This window comes from Diadema setosum, chromosome 8 (assembly GCF_964275005.1).
Source record: "Diadema setosum chromosome 8, eeDiaSeto1, whole genome shotgun sequence".
Taxonomy (NCBI): Eukaryota; Metazoa; Echinodermata; class Echinoidea; order Diadematoida; family Diadematidae; genus Diadema; species Diadema setosum.
Genome location: NC_092692.1, coordinates 40196041 through 40213016, shown reverse-complemented (window position 1 = coordinate 40213016; position 16976 = coordinate 40196041). Strand labels below are relative to the sequence as shown.

Sequence of the window (16976 nt, the reverse complement as noted above, 5' to 3'; positions counted from 1 at the left end):
TATCAGTATTTTTCTGAATAAACCGTAACTGTATAGACGGTTTAGTCTGGAATCATTTTTATTGTAACTATTGTTCACATTTTGTATATTAACTATAATACTTAACAACGATAATACGGATTGAAATTTTTACAGTGGTTGTTTGTATCCCTAATTCATATTTTAGAACTATTTTAAAGCACTAATGTGGGTTTTTTGTTTCATCTGCAAACAGTCTGCAAATGGTAAACTATGCCTTTGTAAGCAAGGACAAAATTAGCATCGTTCTATGCTTGAGTTTGTGAGTGAGGACTGAGCAGCGATGTATATTTCTGCACCCCACGCTCCGGATCCACACTGCCTTCCTCAGTCGATACAAATGGATCCATTGCCAAGCTGTCACAACTCGATACGATTTGATCTCTCAGCGCTCTTTCTTCCTTCATCCATTCCCTTTTCGCCTCTTACCGTCTCGCGGCGCCCTTCGCTCTCTAGAATCGATCATATTTACTGATTTATGACGTCACTATAGCTTCCACAATATTTCCCCACGGAGAGCGTTTGTATTAAATCGACTGACATAGAGGAGGGTTCGGTGATGTCTAATCCCAAGGGAACACTTTCTTTCTTTCTTCCTTTCTTTCTTTTTCTAACGGGCATGCTGGGCTGGATTCGGTGCTTCTTAATTCATTCTTTTTTTCACACTCACTTTTGCTGTATAGTTCTAGGATAGTGTAACACATTCCACAGAAATGCAGAAGTTATACTGAAGCCAATATCGTGGGTAATGTGTATCAAAACGAAGTTGCTTGAAAGGGATTGACATTAATTTGTTAATTGATAACCATATTGCAATTTGGCCATATCGATTCTTGTTCAATGTGTCGTAATATTCTACGAATTCGATTTCTTTTTAAGAAGAAACGAAAGCACAGACACAACATAGAAACAAATTTGTTCTTTTCTATCAAATATGGAGACAGCAGGATTTACGTAGAAGTCTCATTACGTAGATACCAAACGATAAGCAATTTGCACTTCACGAGAGTTTACAGAAGAAACTTTCACTCTGCGTCTTATTTTCCGTTGTTACATTCTGTTGGTTTGATAACATGACCCATGTTTGATCAATGCCACTCTTATCCATAATCACAATAATTCAGATATGATAGGCCATGTTTGCTAAAAAAAAAAAAAAAAAAAAAAGTTTGGGGTAACGATCACTATGCGAACAATGTGTGTTCTTGTAATATTGTCGGAGATGTAACATAGCCAAAATGAAGATCACTAACCTGACATTCAGCTGAGACGGTGAAGGAAAAATAGTAGCTGACATTCAAATAAAGCAAAACTCTGCTTTACGGGAAAAAGTAATTGCGCTAATATTGTAAAAGTCTAATGTAATCTCCTTCCATGAAAAATGTATATACACTTTTCTCTCGAGAAATTAAATGCTCTTTTTCCCTCCATTTCTTTCAATAGCCTCCATCTCTTTTCCACGCATTACGGTTTATTTCTTTTCCTTTCTCTTCTACTTGTTTCCCTCTTTAACCTTCTAAATGTCATCCTTTCATCCGTCCTCCCTGTTTTCCTTCCCATCATGCCATTCGTCTTCTCATCATCACCGTCTACCCTGTCTCTAAGCGTGTCTAGCTTGTGTCGCCCTCATCGTCTGTCTGGACCTTGTCTGAGGTGGCATGCTCAAGGTAACTTGGAACGTACTGCCGCTTCTCCTGGAATAGGTCATGAGTAATTGAGTACCAGGAAGCTAGAAGGCGTCGACAGTGGGGTAATTAGCATGCTTTATTAATTACGCCCTGATGAGGTTGGACTTGGGAGAGGTTGTCGGGCGAGCTTAGCTTTTCTGGGTGCGATGTGCACTTTTACCAAGTTCGGGGTTACATAGAAAACATGTGTGCGTGCGCCGCTAAGGTGAGCATTTGCATCTGTACTAAGAGTATGTGTGCGCATGTCTTTGAGCGTGGTTTGCCTGCCATGTGTACACGTGCCTGTATGTGTCTGTTAATTTGTGTTTGTTATGGATTACAGTGTAATATCCTGCTACTCATGTGGTATAAGACTGCTAACGAGGTATGAGAGTCACGTCACACTATGGGGAGACATAAGGCATTCTACAGAAGACACGAGGGCTTACTGACATAAATATTCGGGTCGCCTCAACACGTAGAAGAGAAATGTATATCTCTATAATGTCTCAACCCACCGAGATATATACTATATATATCAATATGCTTCAACCGACCACAAGCCTCGTTATATCTCACTGTTGGGGCGCTGTGGCATAGTGGATAAGACTCCCGACTCCCGATCGGAGGACCCGAGTTCGAATCCCGCCCAGTGCTTACGTCCTTGGACAAGATTATTATACCCACTGTGTCCCTCTCGACCCAGGTGTATAAATGGGTACCAGGCAACGCTAGGGTAAAAATGATAGCAGGGCCCTCTGGTAGAGCAGTGGCAACACTGAAGAGGCTACCCTGGGTAAATAAGACCTTATTATTATTATTATTATTATTATTATTATTATTATTATTATTATATGCTTCAACCGACTATACCTTCTTACAGCTCGCATCATATCAGCGCCTTAACAGTCCGTCTAGTTATAGTTTTTACGAAATCAAAAATGTTGCATTCAGAAATATTCCTCCAGCATTCGGGACAAACTGATTAGAACATTTTGATTTCGACAAAGTCTTGATCAAAAGAACCAATGTCAATTTCCAATGATCTTATATCTTATTTAGAGCCAACCGAACCAAAAACGAACAAATAAATAAACAAGCAAACAAACAAAAGGAGAGACAGAAATTGAGGACGTGAAGGGGTGAAAATTAAGATTTTAGGGGAAAGAAAGAAATTTGAATTTAAAAAAAAAATCATTTTTTTTTTCAAAACAAAACGGAACATAATAATAGTCTCGTGTTTTATACCTTTGGACAGAATTATGAGAAGAAAACATTTATAAATTTGTGAATGTATGTGCATCTTCAACTTACCAATCATAAATGTTGCGATTAGAAAATTGATAACGAAAAACCATGTCAACTCACAACACAAGTCTGATCTCTCTATTTCTGTCTACATTACACCTCCGACAATGTATTTTGTCTTATGAGTATAATCAAGCTGCTTTTGTTACTGAGAAAATTGGGATAGGTCCCGAAGAATTGCAAAAAAAAAAAAATAATAATAAAAAAGGAACAGACATTTGAGCAAAAAAAAAAAGAAGCATTTAACCCCTTAATATTTACTCTTCATGTTTTCAGTTCACCTCTTGAACAACCATAGATACTTTTTGAACAAATCAGTACAATTTGCACGCATTTCCACAGTTAAACTCCTCCATACAAAAAAGACTGCGGTATACAATTTCTCTTAGGGGCTTATATGTAGCGTTGTGTGTATTTTCCATTCATTGATCATAATCCTCCCCCTGAATGTCGCCTCTCATAAATGCTTTTGAAATAACCAACCAATAACTCTGACTCTAATCGTGAGTGACAAGAAAATCTTAGGCTATCACTTTTTATTTTCATGAATACGGACATAGAACGAGCCTGGTGTGAAAACATTTCAAAAGATTTGTTCACTGAATTTCAATTTAATTGCATTGATTCATAAGTTATATTTTGCTAAATGCGAAATCGTTGTGTGTCACAACGGGAAATCAATGTTGACTTGGTGCGCCTCTGATTCGGGTCAGCAAGTAACACAGTGCCAGTCTAAATGCTCGTGAGAAAAACAGTTAATTGGAAATGATTCTTCCCGGGGCTCTTTGAAGGAGAGAGATTGCACTGGGGATCGAGCTTCTTGGGCTGATGTTGATTTAAGATTACGAGCATTCTGTAAGTGTTCCGATGCTGTAGGATGAAACCAAACATTGTTTCACTTTCACTGAGAACTAGCATGTCTAGGTGAAAGGTGTAGAGCAAACGTATGCCTATACAGATTTGCTCAGTTCATACCACAATGCTCAGACTTCGTCGTAATGAAATATTCATCAGTCATCATCCCTGTCAGGTCTGGCTGTCAAGCTCTTCAATATTTATTGTTTTTGTATTTGTGTGTTTTTGTATTTTTATTCTTCTTCTTCCATACCACGCATACAGTCCAACAGTTTGGTTGTTCTTAATACAAAAATAAAATTATGTCATATATATACTAGTATGCCAACGGCGTAAATCCGTACTGAGGAGTGGGGGGGATGGTCACCATCACCACGATTACAAGCCCATAACCGGACCGGCGCAGCGTTGGGGGGGGGGGGGGGGGAAGAAGCTTGCTGCCCCCCCCCCACACACACACGCACACTTTACAGGGATCGGATGTCCCACTCTTTTGCATGGAATATAAAGTGAGAGGAAAGTGGCAGCAAATATGAAGACTTTTTGTTCTTGTTGTTGCTTTTTTTTTTTTTGCTTGTCGGATGACTTGCGGCGGAAAATCAGACCTTAAAAGTATGAAGACATTTTTTGTTTTTGAAATATCTGTGAGAGAGAGCGGAGCGACCGGGTTAACGGGGGGAGGGTGTGTATGGGGGGGGGGGTGTCCCTCTCCCACACGAGGAAGATTTTGCATTTTCAGACCTGAAATTCAGCGATCTGGTGCACACTTTTGGTGAAATTTTTGTTTGTTTTTTCTTTAAAAAAACCAATAGAAAATGAAATATTCACAATATATTATTGAATGACTAAATCGTGGTATTTCGGCTCTTGCTCCGCCTGTGCGACATCACTGCGAAGGCCTACTAAATAGTGGGGCCTATCACCGGCGTAGACAGGATTGGGGTAGCGGTTATGAGATCGTGAGGGAGCGAAGCAAGCGAAGGGGGGGGGGGTATGGTAGGGGGGTTTCTCCCTCCCACGGTGAAATCTTTTTACATTGAAAATTTTGACATTTTACAGTCCAAAAACTGCCGTTTGTAGCTATATTCTTCGCTTTGGAAATTAAGGGGGGGGGGAGGCACACCGTGCGCAACTGCTGTCAATCACTGGCAGCAACATCAGGAGAATGGCATAGCGATTAAATGCGAGAGAGCGGAGCGAGCGAGCTTGAAAATTTTGACATAGGCCCTAATGCTTTTACATGCTGAAAACTGCCGTTTGTAGTTATACTTCTTCGCTTAATTGGAAATCAAGGGGGGCCGCACCGGGCGCAACTGTTGTCAATCACTGGCAGCAATATCAGGAGAATGGTATAGCGATTAAATGCGAGCGAGCGAAGCGAGTGAGCTTGAAAATTTTGACATTTTACAGTCCAAAAACTGCCGTTTGTGGCTGTATTTTTTTGCTTTGGAAATTAAGGGGGCGCACCGGGTGCAATTGCTGGCAATTACTGGCAGCAACATCAGGAGAATGGCATAATGCGAGCGAGTGAAGCGAGCGAGCTTGAAAATTTTGACATTTTACAGTCCCAAAACTGCCGCTTTTGGCTATATTTCTTCGCTTTGGAAATTAAGGGGGGCGCACCGGGCGCAACTACTGGCAGTTACTGGCAGCAACATCAGGGAAATGGCATAACGATTGAATACGAGCGAGCGAAGCGAGTGAGCTTGAAAATTTTGACTTTTTACAGTCCCAAAACTGTCGTTTGTAGCTATATTTTTCGCTTTGGAAATTAAGGGGGGCGCACCGGGCACAACTGCTGGCAATTACTGGCAGCATGCAACATCAGGAGAATGGCATAACGATTAAATGAAAGCGAGCGAGTTTGAAAATTTTGACGTTTTACAGTCCCCATACTGTCGTTTGTGGCTGTATTTTTTCGCTTTGGAAATCTAAGGGGGGGGGGGACACACCGGTCGCAACTGTCGGCAATTACTGGCAGTAACATCAGGAGAATGGCATAACGATTAAATGCGAGCGAGCGAAGCGAGTGAGCTTGAAAATTGTGATTATACAGTCCCAAAAACTGTCCTTTGTGGCTGTATTTTTTCGCGCACAGGGCGAAAATTGCCGGCAGTTACTGGCAGCAACATCAGGAGAATGGCATAATGATTAAATGCGAGTGAGCGAAGCGAGTGAGCTTGAAAATTTTGACATTTTACAGTTCCCCAAACTGCCGTTAGGGGCAGTATTTTTTCGCTTTGGAAATTAAGGAGGCGCACCGGGCGAAAACTACTGGCAATTACTAGCAGCAACATCAGGAGAATGGCATAATGATTAAATGCGAGCGAGCGAAGCGAGCGAGCTTCAAATTTTGACGTTTTACAGTCCCAAAACTGCCCTTTGTAGCTATATTTTTCGCTTTGGAAATTAAGGGGGCGCATCGGGCGAAAACTGCTGGCAATTACTAGCTGCAACATCAGGAGAATGGCATAATGAATAAATGCGAGCGAGCTTCAAAATTTTGACATTTTACAGTCCAAAAACTGCCGTTTGTAGCTATATTTTTCGCTTTGGAAATTAAGGGGCCGGGGCGCACCGGGCGCAACTGTTGCCATTCACTGGCAGCAGCATCAGGAGAATGGCATAGCGATTAAATGCGAGCGAGCGGAGCGAGCGAGCTTTAAAATTTTGACATTTTACACTCCAAACACTGCCGTTTGTAGCTATATTTTTCGCTTTTGTTTGTCCCACTTTTATGGGGAAACCACCCCCCCATCGACGCCTCTGCATATGAGCGTGCTTTTGTTAAGTGAAAGATCTGCTGCACACTCTTTGATAAATTAGGGAAATATACGTCAATCTCAAAAGTGTACAAAGTCTGTCGAAAGGGATCCTGTATAGCGGAGCTTTTGCATGTTTATGATTGCAATACAACGATCTGGTGCGTAGTTCTGGCGATATTTGGACAATTTTCCATTAAGAAAGTTCGAGATTTGTCCTCATCTCGGGAATTGCTTGGGGGATAAATGATTTGTCTGCCTAAACACTTCCGTAGGGGCGGGGCAAATGCCCCTTTGCCCCCCCCCCCCCCCCCCCCCTCCCCCGAGATAGATTCGACGCCCCTGATCTTCCCTGGGTATGCTCATAGATGTATCCTGACTGAGTCACCAGTCACTGTCGTTTCTCAGGAATGATTCAGGAAATGGAGGGGGTTCAATTATGGCAATATAGTTCTTGTTATTGTTTGTTTGTTTGTTTTCGTACATATCTTGCAGATGGTCCCCAGTTACTCGCGTCATAGCATAGGCCTATACTATTTGGCGTTGTCAACGTCTGAGCCATACCTTACAGTGTATGTCGATGTTACTTTCTTCGCGAGCGAGCGAAGCGAGCGAGCGCTTGAGAAAATTATGTATACATTTTCCTACAAGATAGAATACTGTTCAGCTCTGTTACTTGTCTGAAGGCCGGCGTACAAACGTCATGCAATATGCCAAAATTGATACAATCACATTTCTGCTTCCTCCATTTTTTTTTCAAAATTCAGGGGGGGATGATTGTACAGGCCATCCCCCCCTCCTCCATTTCAGGGGGGGATATATCCCCCCCCATCCCCCCCGGGATTTACGCCCATGGTATGCAACATGCTGTCACGAGGTCTTTACGGTCGACCCACGATTGCACCACTTGTCAGCAAGCTAGATGGGAAAGCAAAGTGCCATGGGTCACGTGCCATGATCTTTTGACTTTGCCCTTGTCATGTGATATCAAAAGTATCATGTGACGCGGCGATAATCTACTATAGTATTCCTCCCGTCAGAGAGAGCTGAAGTCATTATCATACTGATCGAAGTTGTATTTAACTCCTCTGGCGAGACGAGGTTGCTCATTGTGAGTAGCCTACATTTTCTTTTCCAGATCATTAATATTGTAGGTAGCAGCTGGAAATAGACATGAAGCTGTTGATTGCGATGTGCTTGGTGGCTGGAGCTGCCATGGTGTCGGCGGATCCTCCCATACCGTGCTGCGCTCCAAAACAGATGACGCTCATATACGGTAGGTAGCCACACGTTCAGTGTCATGATCATTGAATTCACGTGTCCTGCTGGTTGGTGTATAAAACAACCCATCCATTTAGTAGTTTTGATAAAGAGTGTAAAGTCACAAATTTTTGTCTGGCATGGCCGTTGTTAATGTGTTAATCACTGACGATGTCGTATATTTCACTTTAAAGATACACCAATTAGCCTAAGTGAAAGAAAAAGAAGAAAAAGAAGACACCAATTATTTACAAGCACGGGAACTGTCACTTAAGTAAATATTTCTTACAATGATACAGGCCTACTACGATGTAAAAAGTGGATATTCGGCATTTGATGATTAAAATCGAATGTGTGTATGTGTGAACGAGTATCTCAGCTTTTGGTTTAGTTGTATTGGTTAGAGTAAAAGTTGCAGCCTGACGTGATTGTCGAGGCCATTAGTTGGTGCAATGCTTCGTACTGATTCTGGAATTAACTGTACAGTGTAGTTTATTTCCTTCCCGACCCTTTTAAGCAGGCTTCCCGCCCTGGATTCCCGACAAGGATGTAATGCCTTCATTCTCCCACTGCCAAAATAGTTGCTACTGAGTCCCCGGCGATCAGTATGAATACCAAACTCACAATTCACATTCACATTCTCATTCACAAATTCAAGTCGGCCTATGCATTTATCGGCTGGGTGTCAAAAGTAGGATGGTGAAGTCTTTCCTGATTAAACATATTATGTTCACTATTGTATGAATCTACCGCGGATACCATGAAATGAAAAATAATATCTACAAAAAGCTTCGCAGATTTTATGACACTAAGTATATAGCACGGTGTAGAAAGAGAAGGTAGAAGCCTACAATGTTTGCCATTGTATATCATTGTTGGTACAATCATTGGTACTTTGTTCTCGTCTGGCGTGCCTTCAGCTTGCTCACACCCGAAGCCGTTGGAAGGTTATATTTCATTGTCATAACGCAACCCATGCATGACCTTTTCTTGTGTGTGTGTGTGTGTGTGTGTGTGTGTGTGTGTGTATGTTTGTTAGAGGAAAACACGATCAGGTCAGCATGTAGGATCGAGGGATGGTCTAAATGTTAACGCCTCGCCCCTCCCCACCCCCGACATTTTTAGCGGTACCCTCTTTAGAAGCCTGCCAGCATACAGTACGTACAGTATGCACAAGCAGCGTGAAGTACTGTGTGCAATGCATGTGGCGAAATGTCCTGCAAAAAGAAGGCAAGCCCGACATGCTTTGGAAGCAAAACATCCACAGTATAATAAGGACAGTATTCAGGAGAATTCAGCGCGAACACCAAGAAGCCGCGTTTATTTCACCTCAAACTTCGGAATTTTTCGGGGGTTGGCACAAACTCTAATCCTGACCCAATTATGAATATGTTTTATTGGTATAACAAATTGGTGCTGTTGTTGTTTTGTTCCAGTGTTCCACGTCTTACAAGCTTGGCTTTTTAGTGGAACACTGTTTTCCATCGTTATGATTACTTAGTATTTTTGTTGCCATGGCAAAGTGCATTGTTTCTTTTTTTATGACATCATTCGTGCATATACTTTATATTGTATTTGAAAAAAAGTACCTTTATCAGACAAATGAAAGACAAAGTGCAAACTTGTACCACTTTGGATCATGTTCCCTTTTTCTTTTCTTTTTTGATGATGGAAATAAATAAACTATTTAAAGAATTGAACAAAAATACCACGGGGGGGGGGGGGGTGCGGGGTGAGGGGCCAGCGCGTTACCCGAGCATAAGTAAGATCTCCAAGATCTGCACTTAAATATATTGAGATGACTCAACGATATACCTGCTATGATTTCATGAATCCGTTATCTATCCTTTGTTGTATTGTTTTTGTGCTTTAATGACTTTAAAGGAGAAGTTGTGACCACACAAACTGGAGATGTACCTATGACTATTACAAGGCAGGCCCTGGAGGGCGCTATTGATTTCACTAATGCTGTAACTGGTTACTACGTCGACCAGGACCCAGTAAACGGCACCGAGGTTAAATTTCGACTGGTCCAGAACTTCACTGCAGTAAGTAGACGGGAAAGGAAAGGAAGGGAGGGGAGGGAAGGGGAGGGTAGAGATTATTAAAGGAGAACAGGTGTTTATGCTGTGTACATCCAGTGATGTATTTTGATGTAGGCCTACTTTGTAAATTGAATAATTTAAATACCAATCGATTTCAAGATAAGGCTTGGAATGACCTTTACATTTGCTCATGCTGCGATTGTAATTGCTAACTGGCTGATTACGCTACCTTTGTCCATATAATATCAAACAATTCAGGGTTTGTTTGCGGCTAGGGTAAGCTAAATAGACCTACACTACATGTATCACAGTAAAATGTCGCGAAATTATGATACATGCTGGCAAAATGACAGAATGAGACCAAGCTAAAATGTGTCATTTCTTTACTTCGTCGTCCCTTGCATGTTTTACATACTATTGTGTAAACAGATAGTGACATTGTTTTGTGCTTGTGTGTGTGTGTGTGTGTGTGTGTGTGAAGGATTTTTGCCAAAATTATGTTGTATTTAGATGAATACCTATAACGAATTTGAATAACATAAAATCATATCGCTTGTGTCAAATCTCGCTATCTTATCTCTCTACCGATATGATTTCACCTTGCTGATGAATTATCACAGTATCATTTTATTTATTTTACTTCAGGGATTCCAGTGGTTGATTGAGGGAAGTAAATGCCTAAAGATGTCCCTGACTAATGTTCCACCACCTGTTCAGTGTATTCCAGGTAAAGGAAACAACAATTGGACATTGCAAAATGAGTCCAGTGTGGGCTTCCGCTATGCAATGTATCACTTCAACATTGATCAATGTATATAAATTGATTGGCATTGTACTAGTATTTAAAACAAGCTAAGCAATGAGCATCATCCTATACAGGTAATTGCTTTCTGTTATGTTTTTCGGCTTTTGCTCTTGCTGTTATAATCGAGCTTTGAGGTTCTATTTCAAGAAATTGTTAATATTTGGAAGGGAATTTGTTACTCTCATATTAATTTCTGAAATTGTAATGTTAAACTATAAGAGTCATGTGCTTCAACTTGATTGTTATGTGATTTTTTTAAAAATTTATCATTGTTAGCTAATTCGGCGTTTAGTCTTCACACTAAGAAATACGGGTTCAAATGTGAACCCCCAAATTGTCGTTATACAACCAACCACCCAATAGGGTGGAACTTTGCACCTTGATAAGCAATTTGTACCCTTAGAGGTTCAATATGAATTTTGAACCTGCTGGGGTGTGAATTTGCACCCTCAGTTTTGTGCTAATCATTGCTAAACAATACATTGTAAATTGAAAATTTGGACCACGAGTACCAAGGTTTTTACTCGTAAGATCAAACTTACACTCTGATGGATATGTCTGCATCTTTGTAGATACGAATATAAATATTAAGAAATTTAATTTTCTACTTGCATGATGTAAGGTGCAATTGTGCACCCTAGGGTGCTGCTATAGAGACAAATAGGGTGCAAAGTTGAACCCTTATTTTTTGTGTGTTTTTTCATGGTCAATTAAATATTTTGTGCCGACAAAAGTAGAATTAAACCGCGTAGTTATTGCACGAAACACTGTTTAATACTCTGAACACGGAAATAGACAAAGTCTCCCAATGGTTTAAATGTAATAAATTATCCCTTAATGTCTTTAAAACAAATTTTATACGTTTCAAATCTACTGCTTCACAGAACATTAACAGCAGTTATAATATTAATATTGATGGATTATCCTTAACTGAAGTAAGATCTACTAAATTTTTAGGAATCACAATTGACTCGAGTTTAACTTGGAATGATCACATTCATAATATCCACACGTCTGTCTCAAGAACTGTAGGAATGTTATATCGACTGAAAAACTTCATTTCTCAAAATTCCCTGACTATTTTGTATAATGCATTGATCTTACCACATATCACATACTGCAATATCGTTTGGGGAAACTGTGGCTCAACTAAAATTAATCCAATTCTTACTCTCCAAAAACGTGCTGTACGTTTAATTACCAATTCCCGATACTTATCCCCATCCAATCCCCTATTTCGTCAACTAAAAACATTGAAAATTGAGGATTTTCACACCTTTCAAACTGCTGTTTTTGTGTATAAATATACATTTAATTGTCTTCCAAAAATTTTTGATGGCTTCTTCACTCCAAATTCCACCGTTCATTCATATCCAACACGTCAGTCGTCCGATTACCATCTCGAAAACCCCAGAATCATTTTAGCTCAAAAATCATTAAAACATAATGGACCAGATATTTGGAATTCTTTACCCCCTAATTTAAAACAATGTACGTCGTTGAACACTTTCAAACGAGAACTAAAAAACACCCTCATAATCCATACTTCTGATACATAAATATTCATACCACCTGGTCAACAAACACCCTAAACAATGAGTTCACGGCCATAACTGAAGTAACATTCACCTCATCACACTGATACACAAAATTCACCCCAGCACAATGCACACCGCACTGCACCGCACGCCCTTCGCACAATTACTTCCCACTCAGTGAGTGGCAAGATTTTCTTTATGTATCTCTTTATTGTGCCCTTCGCACAATTACCCCCCACTCAGTGAGTGGCGAGATTTTCTTTATGTATCTCTTTACCTGGGGCCATCTTCCTCGTCAAGCTTAGCTTATGATGATGGTCCCCTGCATTTAATTTTTATCATTTCCTATTGCTTCCTTTTATATATAATATTCGTTCTTGAAAAAAAAAATGTATGTATGATCCAAACGTTACGAATATTAGCTCTGTAAATGACTATCTAAGTATTTTGTTGATTTGTTGATTTGTACTGATTTTGAAATGCAGAAATAAAAACTGAACTGAACTGAACTGAACTGAACTGAACGTCGCAAAAATATTTCATACCATAATGATTGTCAATTTTTCTTTGAAAAAACGTAATAGACATTGGCACGTTAGCTACATCAAGTCACCAGTCACAAAAGTTTCAGTTGATGTAAAAACTGCAATAAGTGCCTTTGTTAATTTAGTGATATATATATATATATATAATATTATATCACATGCATATGAATTATGTAATACTTACTTTCCCTACAGATAGCGCCATTTATCAAGGAAGTTTCGCCTTCGGTCTCGAAAAGTTGAAAGTGAATGCATGGAGAATAGACTCCTCCAGAGCAGGGGTATTCCAGGGCACTCAAGACTACACGGCTACAGACTACATGTGTATTCCGTTCAGCTCTACTGTGATTGGACAAGACTTCTCCACCACTTATCCAAGTTCGTCTATATACACGTGCAGCCTTCTTCGTACTCTTACCAAACACACATTAAACATGTTAAAGGGATCGTACAGTTTCGGCTGGGATGGGATTTCAGGTTTCCAACATTTTTATGATAATTTTTTGAGATTATGAGAAACCTTTTATGAAATATGAAAGAACATAATGATTCTTAGAGGAATTCAAAGTTTATTTGATTAAATTTGGATTTGAAATGGCTGAGATATCAAAACAAATCAATCGTGAAATGGCTGAGATATCAAAAACAAGGCATCCCAAGCATGTAAAAGGTGGGATACCCCTTTTATTAGGATTATTTGTTTTTTGGATATCTCGGCCATTTCAAAACCGATTTTTGTCAAATGAATTGTGAATTTCTCTTAAAATTATATACTAGTTAACATTTCATCAAGTGGTTTCTAAGTATCTTGCAAATAGTTAAAGGCTGAATCCTCACGTCAACCGATACTATACAATCCCTTTAACACGCCATGCACACAACAGTATACACATTTTATGATACATCAATACCAAAAAAATATCTTGCTGGGGTCACGATGTTTGTGTGTGTGTGTGTATGTCTGCGGCAAGTGTATAATTGTTGCAATACGACATATCGTTACTTGAAATCTTAATGTTTCACGTTTGTTTTTAACAAGATCGTTAGCTCCATCTTCTTTTCTTCATTTCTGCCATCGTGGGCAAAGAAAATCATTTCATTTGCTACTGGCGGACCGGCGTTTATTTCGCCCAGATGAAAACGTGAAACGCAAATGTATTTGGTTTTTAGAAGTGATCGTCCTGACGAAAATACTTTGAGACAATCAGTTGCAAAATGAGCTTTTGGGTTAGTTTGTTTAATTTTAGGACAACTCAAAAATACGTGAGAGTAGATGATGCCATCACTGATGTGTATTAGTTTTTTTTTTTTTTTTTAAATACATATTAGTACTATACATCTATATTTGTATGATAGAAACACTTGGTTTGAATAGTTTCGTTCGTCTTACATCGCTCAAAGAACTCGGAATATTATTGCTTTGAACATAATAGAATACGGGCTTTATGGCGAATCTTTTCAAAGTTGCAAATGATTTATTTGTCAGTGAAAAGGTATAAACAGTTACAAGAACTGATGAAACATCTTGCGAGATGAATGCTCGGTCATGCATACACGTTCACTCAATCGTCAGGAATAGCTCCACGCGACAATTCTTATCTAAGATGTGAATGTAGTTTTCACTTCTGGAAAAACTCAACTTTTATCACCTATTGACCTATTGACAATAGCTTGGCAATATTCTATTATTTGGATTTTCGCTTCAAATGCAGCTGATTTCATTTGATTAGATTATGACCTTCCCTGTTTCTGTCTGTCATAGCAACCTTGGTCAGTTCCGGTGGCTATTCCAACGTGACCACAACGATCTCCGATCCTGACAGGTGGTTCAAGCTGCCTTCTACCTGCGACAACTCGATAGAAGGGGTGAGAAACGAGCAATTTATTCCTTATTTAGCTTCGTTATCACAGGCATATAACATCTTTAATCTATGATAAAACTAGATTCCATTTAAAGTCTTCAAATTTAGTTTCGTGCTCGAATTTAAGTCGTAGCATTTTGTAAAGTGGAAGAGGGATTACACCTTGGACACTTCTCCAGACCTTCAAACAGCTGCAAGTGAGTACAGTATCCGGTCAGCAAGAAAGAGTCAAGTTTAGACCCGAGAGAGATCTCAGTATCACTTCCAAGGAAATATATGTGATCCTTGTCACTTCTCACTGCTATATGTCTGAGTAATAGGCCCTGACATGCCCATAACGGCTGCGGCTAATAACCTTCAATATATAGTGTAGAGTAGAGTAGAATTATGTCAGTCAACCACAAAGAAAGCTCAAGACACAAAATGACTGACGGAGAAAAAAAATATTGTATCCAATTATCTGTAAGAATTTATTAACCCATCCAGACATACATTTCTGATTCAATTACGACACAGTGCTATGTTCCTTACATTTCATCTACAGTCTGAATATCCACGTTTATGATCTCCATCATTAGAACCTACATCTGGCGGACGTAAGCAAAAGTTAGATTTGACGACAAGTTGTGAATGCCGTAATTCAGTCCTCCTGGTTTCCAATAAACCTTAAAGTGTTTGAATTTGGTTTTACTCTTCAATCTTCTTTTACTCAGAGTGGAGTGACTTTCAGACGACTTCATCAGAGGCCCTGGTTTCCTTGGCCATCCTTCTAAACACAGCAGTGGATTGTGATAATGAGATCATAAAGAATATAAAAAGAAATTAAGTACTTGCAGCGACTGGGCAGGACACGAGTCCATTCATTTTCGTCCTGTGATTTATGCACTGATTTCCCATTTTTAGATTCCACTTTTGCTGTCACAGTCACAGTTCTGCTACAACTGCAACTTCAACTTTATTTTCAACTTTATTTTCAACGGTAAAATGGTGAAAGCGATAAAATTATTAGACATTTCGGCTCTGAACGTGGATGTATGGAAATTACAGATTGTAGTTCGCTTGTTCTGCACTCTTTGAAACTGAACACCTAACTGTACAATTTAAAAGACCAGTCTTCTCTGTAATTAACGTATCATATACAAGTTGTATATACACAGAAGTCACTAAGAAACCAATTAGATTGTTGTACTTTGTCTCTGAGGCAATGCAGTCTGATAAGACCAATCGTAAGTGTACTTATCTATGCACGTAATTGAATGTGTTAGATTTGTAATTTCCATGTAGCGATTACGTCATTTAATGTAAGCCTTTAACCATTTGCAAGATACTTGGAAACCACTTGATGAAATTTTAACGAGTGTATAGTTTTAAGAGGAATTCAAAGTTCATTTGACAAAAATCGATTTTGAAATGGCTGAGATATCCAAAAACAAAGTAAAACAAACAATCTTCTTGTGAGTTTTAACGACATACCAATATTTGTAAAGATGGCAGCATCCTAGTTTCTTTCCATATTATATGGTCAAATATCCCCACACGTAACGCTAAAGTTTAGGCTGAATGTTTTCAGTAAAAATACAGTTTATCTCTGCATGTAACTCAGAAAGAATACGCTGATTATGTCAAAGCTGTAAGAACAATATAACAATTGAAAAATAATTGAATCTGACATTTTCAGTAGCTCATTTTTTTGGCACGTTTGAAATAATTTGATTCTTCATGTACAGCTAATTCTTAAATACGGTACCTTTATTAGACCCTTATGTATTGATTAAAAATGAATCCCACCATTCCGTACAATAGATAATTCTTTGCACCTTTCAAAAAAGGCCAAGTGTATGTGAAAAAGACATTGACAGTAAGAAATGACGTCTATAGTTTAGTGCATGCATGAAAGGACAGAAACATGAGTCAACTCAAGTGAGAGATAAATGTGTTACATAACAGTAGAGTTTACAAAGTTTGGCCTGTTGGAAAGTATTGACGATCCAGTTTGGTTAGCTCGTCCAGAAGAATATCCCGTTCCTCTAGTTTCTGTTGTTGTTAAGACAGAGAGAATAAAAAAAAATGCTGAATGAATATTGTGGTTTTCTTGATGTTTCCATGGCTGGTGTACTTTCTCTCCTATTTTATCCTATTGCTTGATAATGCTGCCATTGGTCAATATGACTTATTCATGTATTTGAGGAAAGAAGTGAAGGGACAAACAAATAGTATACAAGTTCAGATGAACACACATTGGACACCTTTGCTCTAAGAATATATAACCTCTGTATAATAATGATAAGAAACCAACACAGAAAAGTCGAAA

At 39.2% G+C, this 16976-nt stretch overlaps 2 protein-coding genes across 3 annotated transcripts in view; one reads left to right on the top strand and one right to left on the bottom strand.

Moving 5' to 3' along the window:
• The first annotated feature begins 1682 nt into the window (after positions 1 to 1682).
• On the top strand, positions 1683 to 16744 carry LOC140231593 (development-specific protein LVN1.2-like). 2 transcript variants are annotated; one of them, XM_072311739.1, is made up of 7 exons: positions 1683 to 1768; positions 7749 to 7886; positions 9755 to 9918; positions 10561 to 10642; positions 12999 to 13181; positions 14566 to 14669; positions 15379 to 16744. In XM_072311739.1, the coding sequence occupies exons 2-7, from the start codon at positions 7784 to 7786 to the stop codon at positions 15436 to 15438; spliced, it is 696 nt and encodes a 231-aa protein (XP_072167840.1). In that variant the 5' UTR covers positions 1683 to 1768; positions 7749 to 7783; the 3' UTR covers positions 15439 to 16744. The 2 variants fall into 2 exon arrangements, with proteins under 2 accessions (XP_072167840.1, XP_072167839.1); XM_072311738.1 differs by lacking the exon at positions 1683 to 1768 and having other exon boundaries at positions 7630 to 7886.
• LOC140232267 (gamma-aminobutyric acid type B receptor subunit 1-like) overlaps positions 16619 to 16976 on the bottom strand; it is a 24039-nt gene continuing 23681 nt past the window's right edge. Inside the window, exon 18 of the mRNA XM_072312400.1 lies at positions 16619 to 16699. Coding sequence (XP_072168501.1) covers positions 16619 to 16699 — 81 coding nt within the window. The remainder of the gene's footprint in view (positions 16700 to 16976) is intronic.

Bases quoted from the DNA above. Each gene is read 5' to 3' on its own strand.
- LOC140231593 (XM_072311739.1), top strand. From the start codon at position 7,784: ATGAAGCTGTTGATTGCGATGTGCTTGGTGGCTGGAGCTGCCATGGTG. The intron at 9,919-10,560 runs GTAAGTAGACGG...ATTTTACTTCAG, and splicing joins TGGTCCAGAACTTCACTGCA to GGATTCCAGTGGTTGATTGA. The intron at 13,182-14,565 runs GTTCGTCTATAT...TGTCTGTCATAG, and splicing joins CTTCTCCACCACTTATCCAA to CAACCTTGGTCAGTTCCGGT.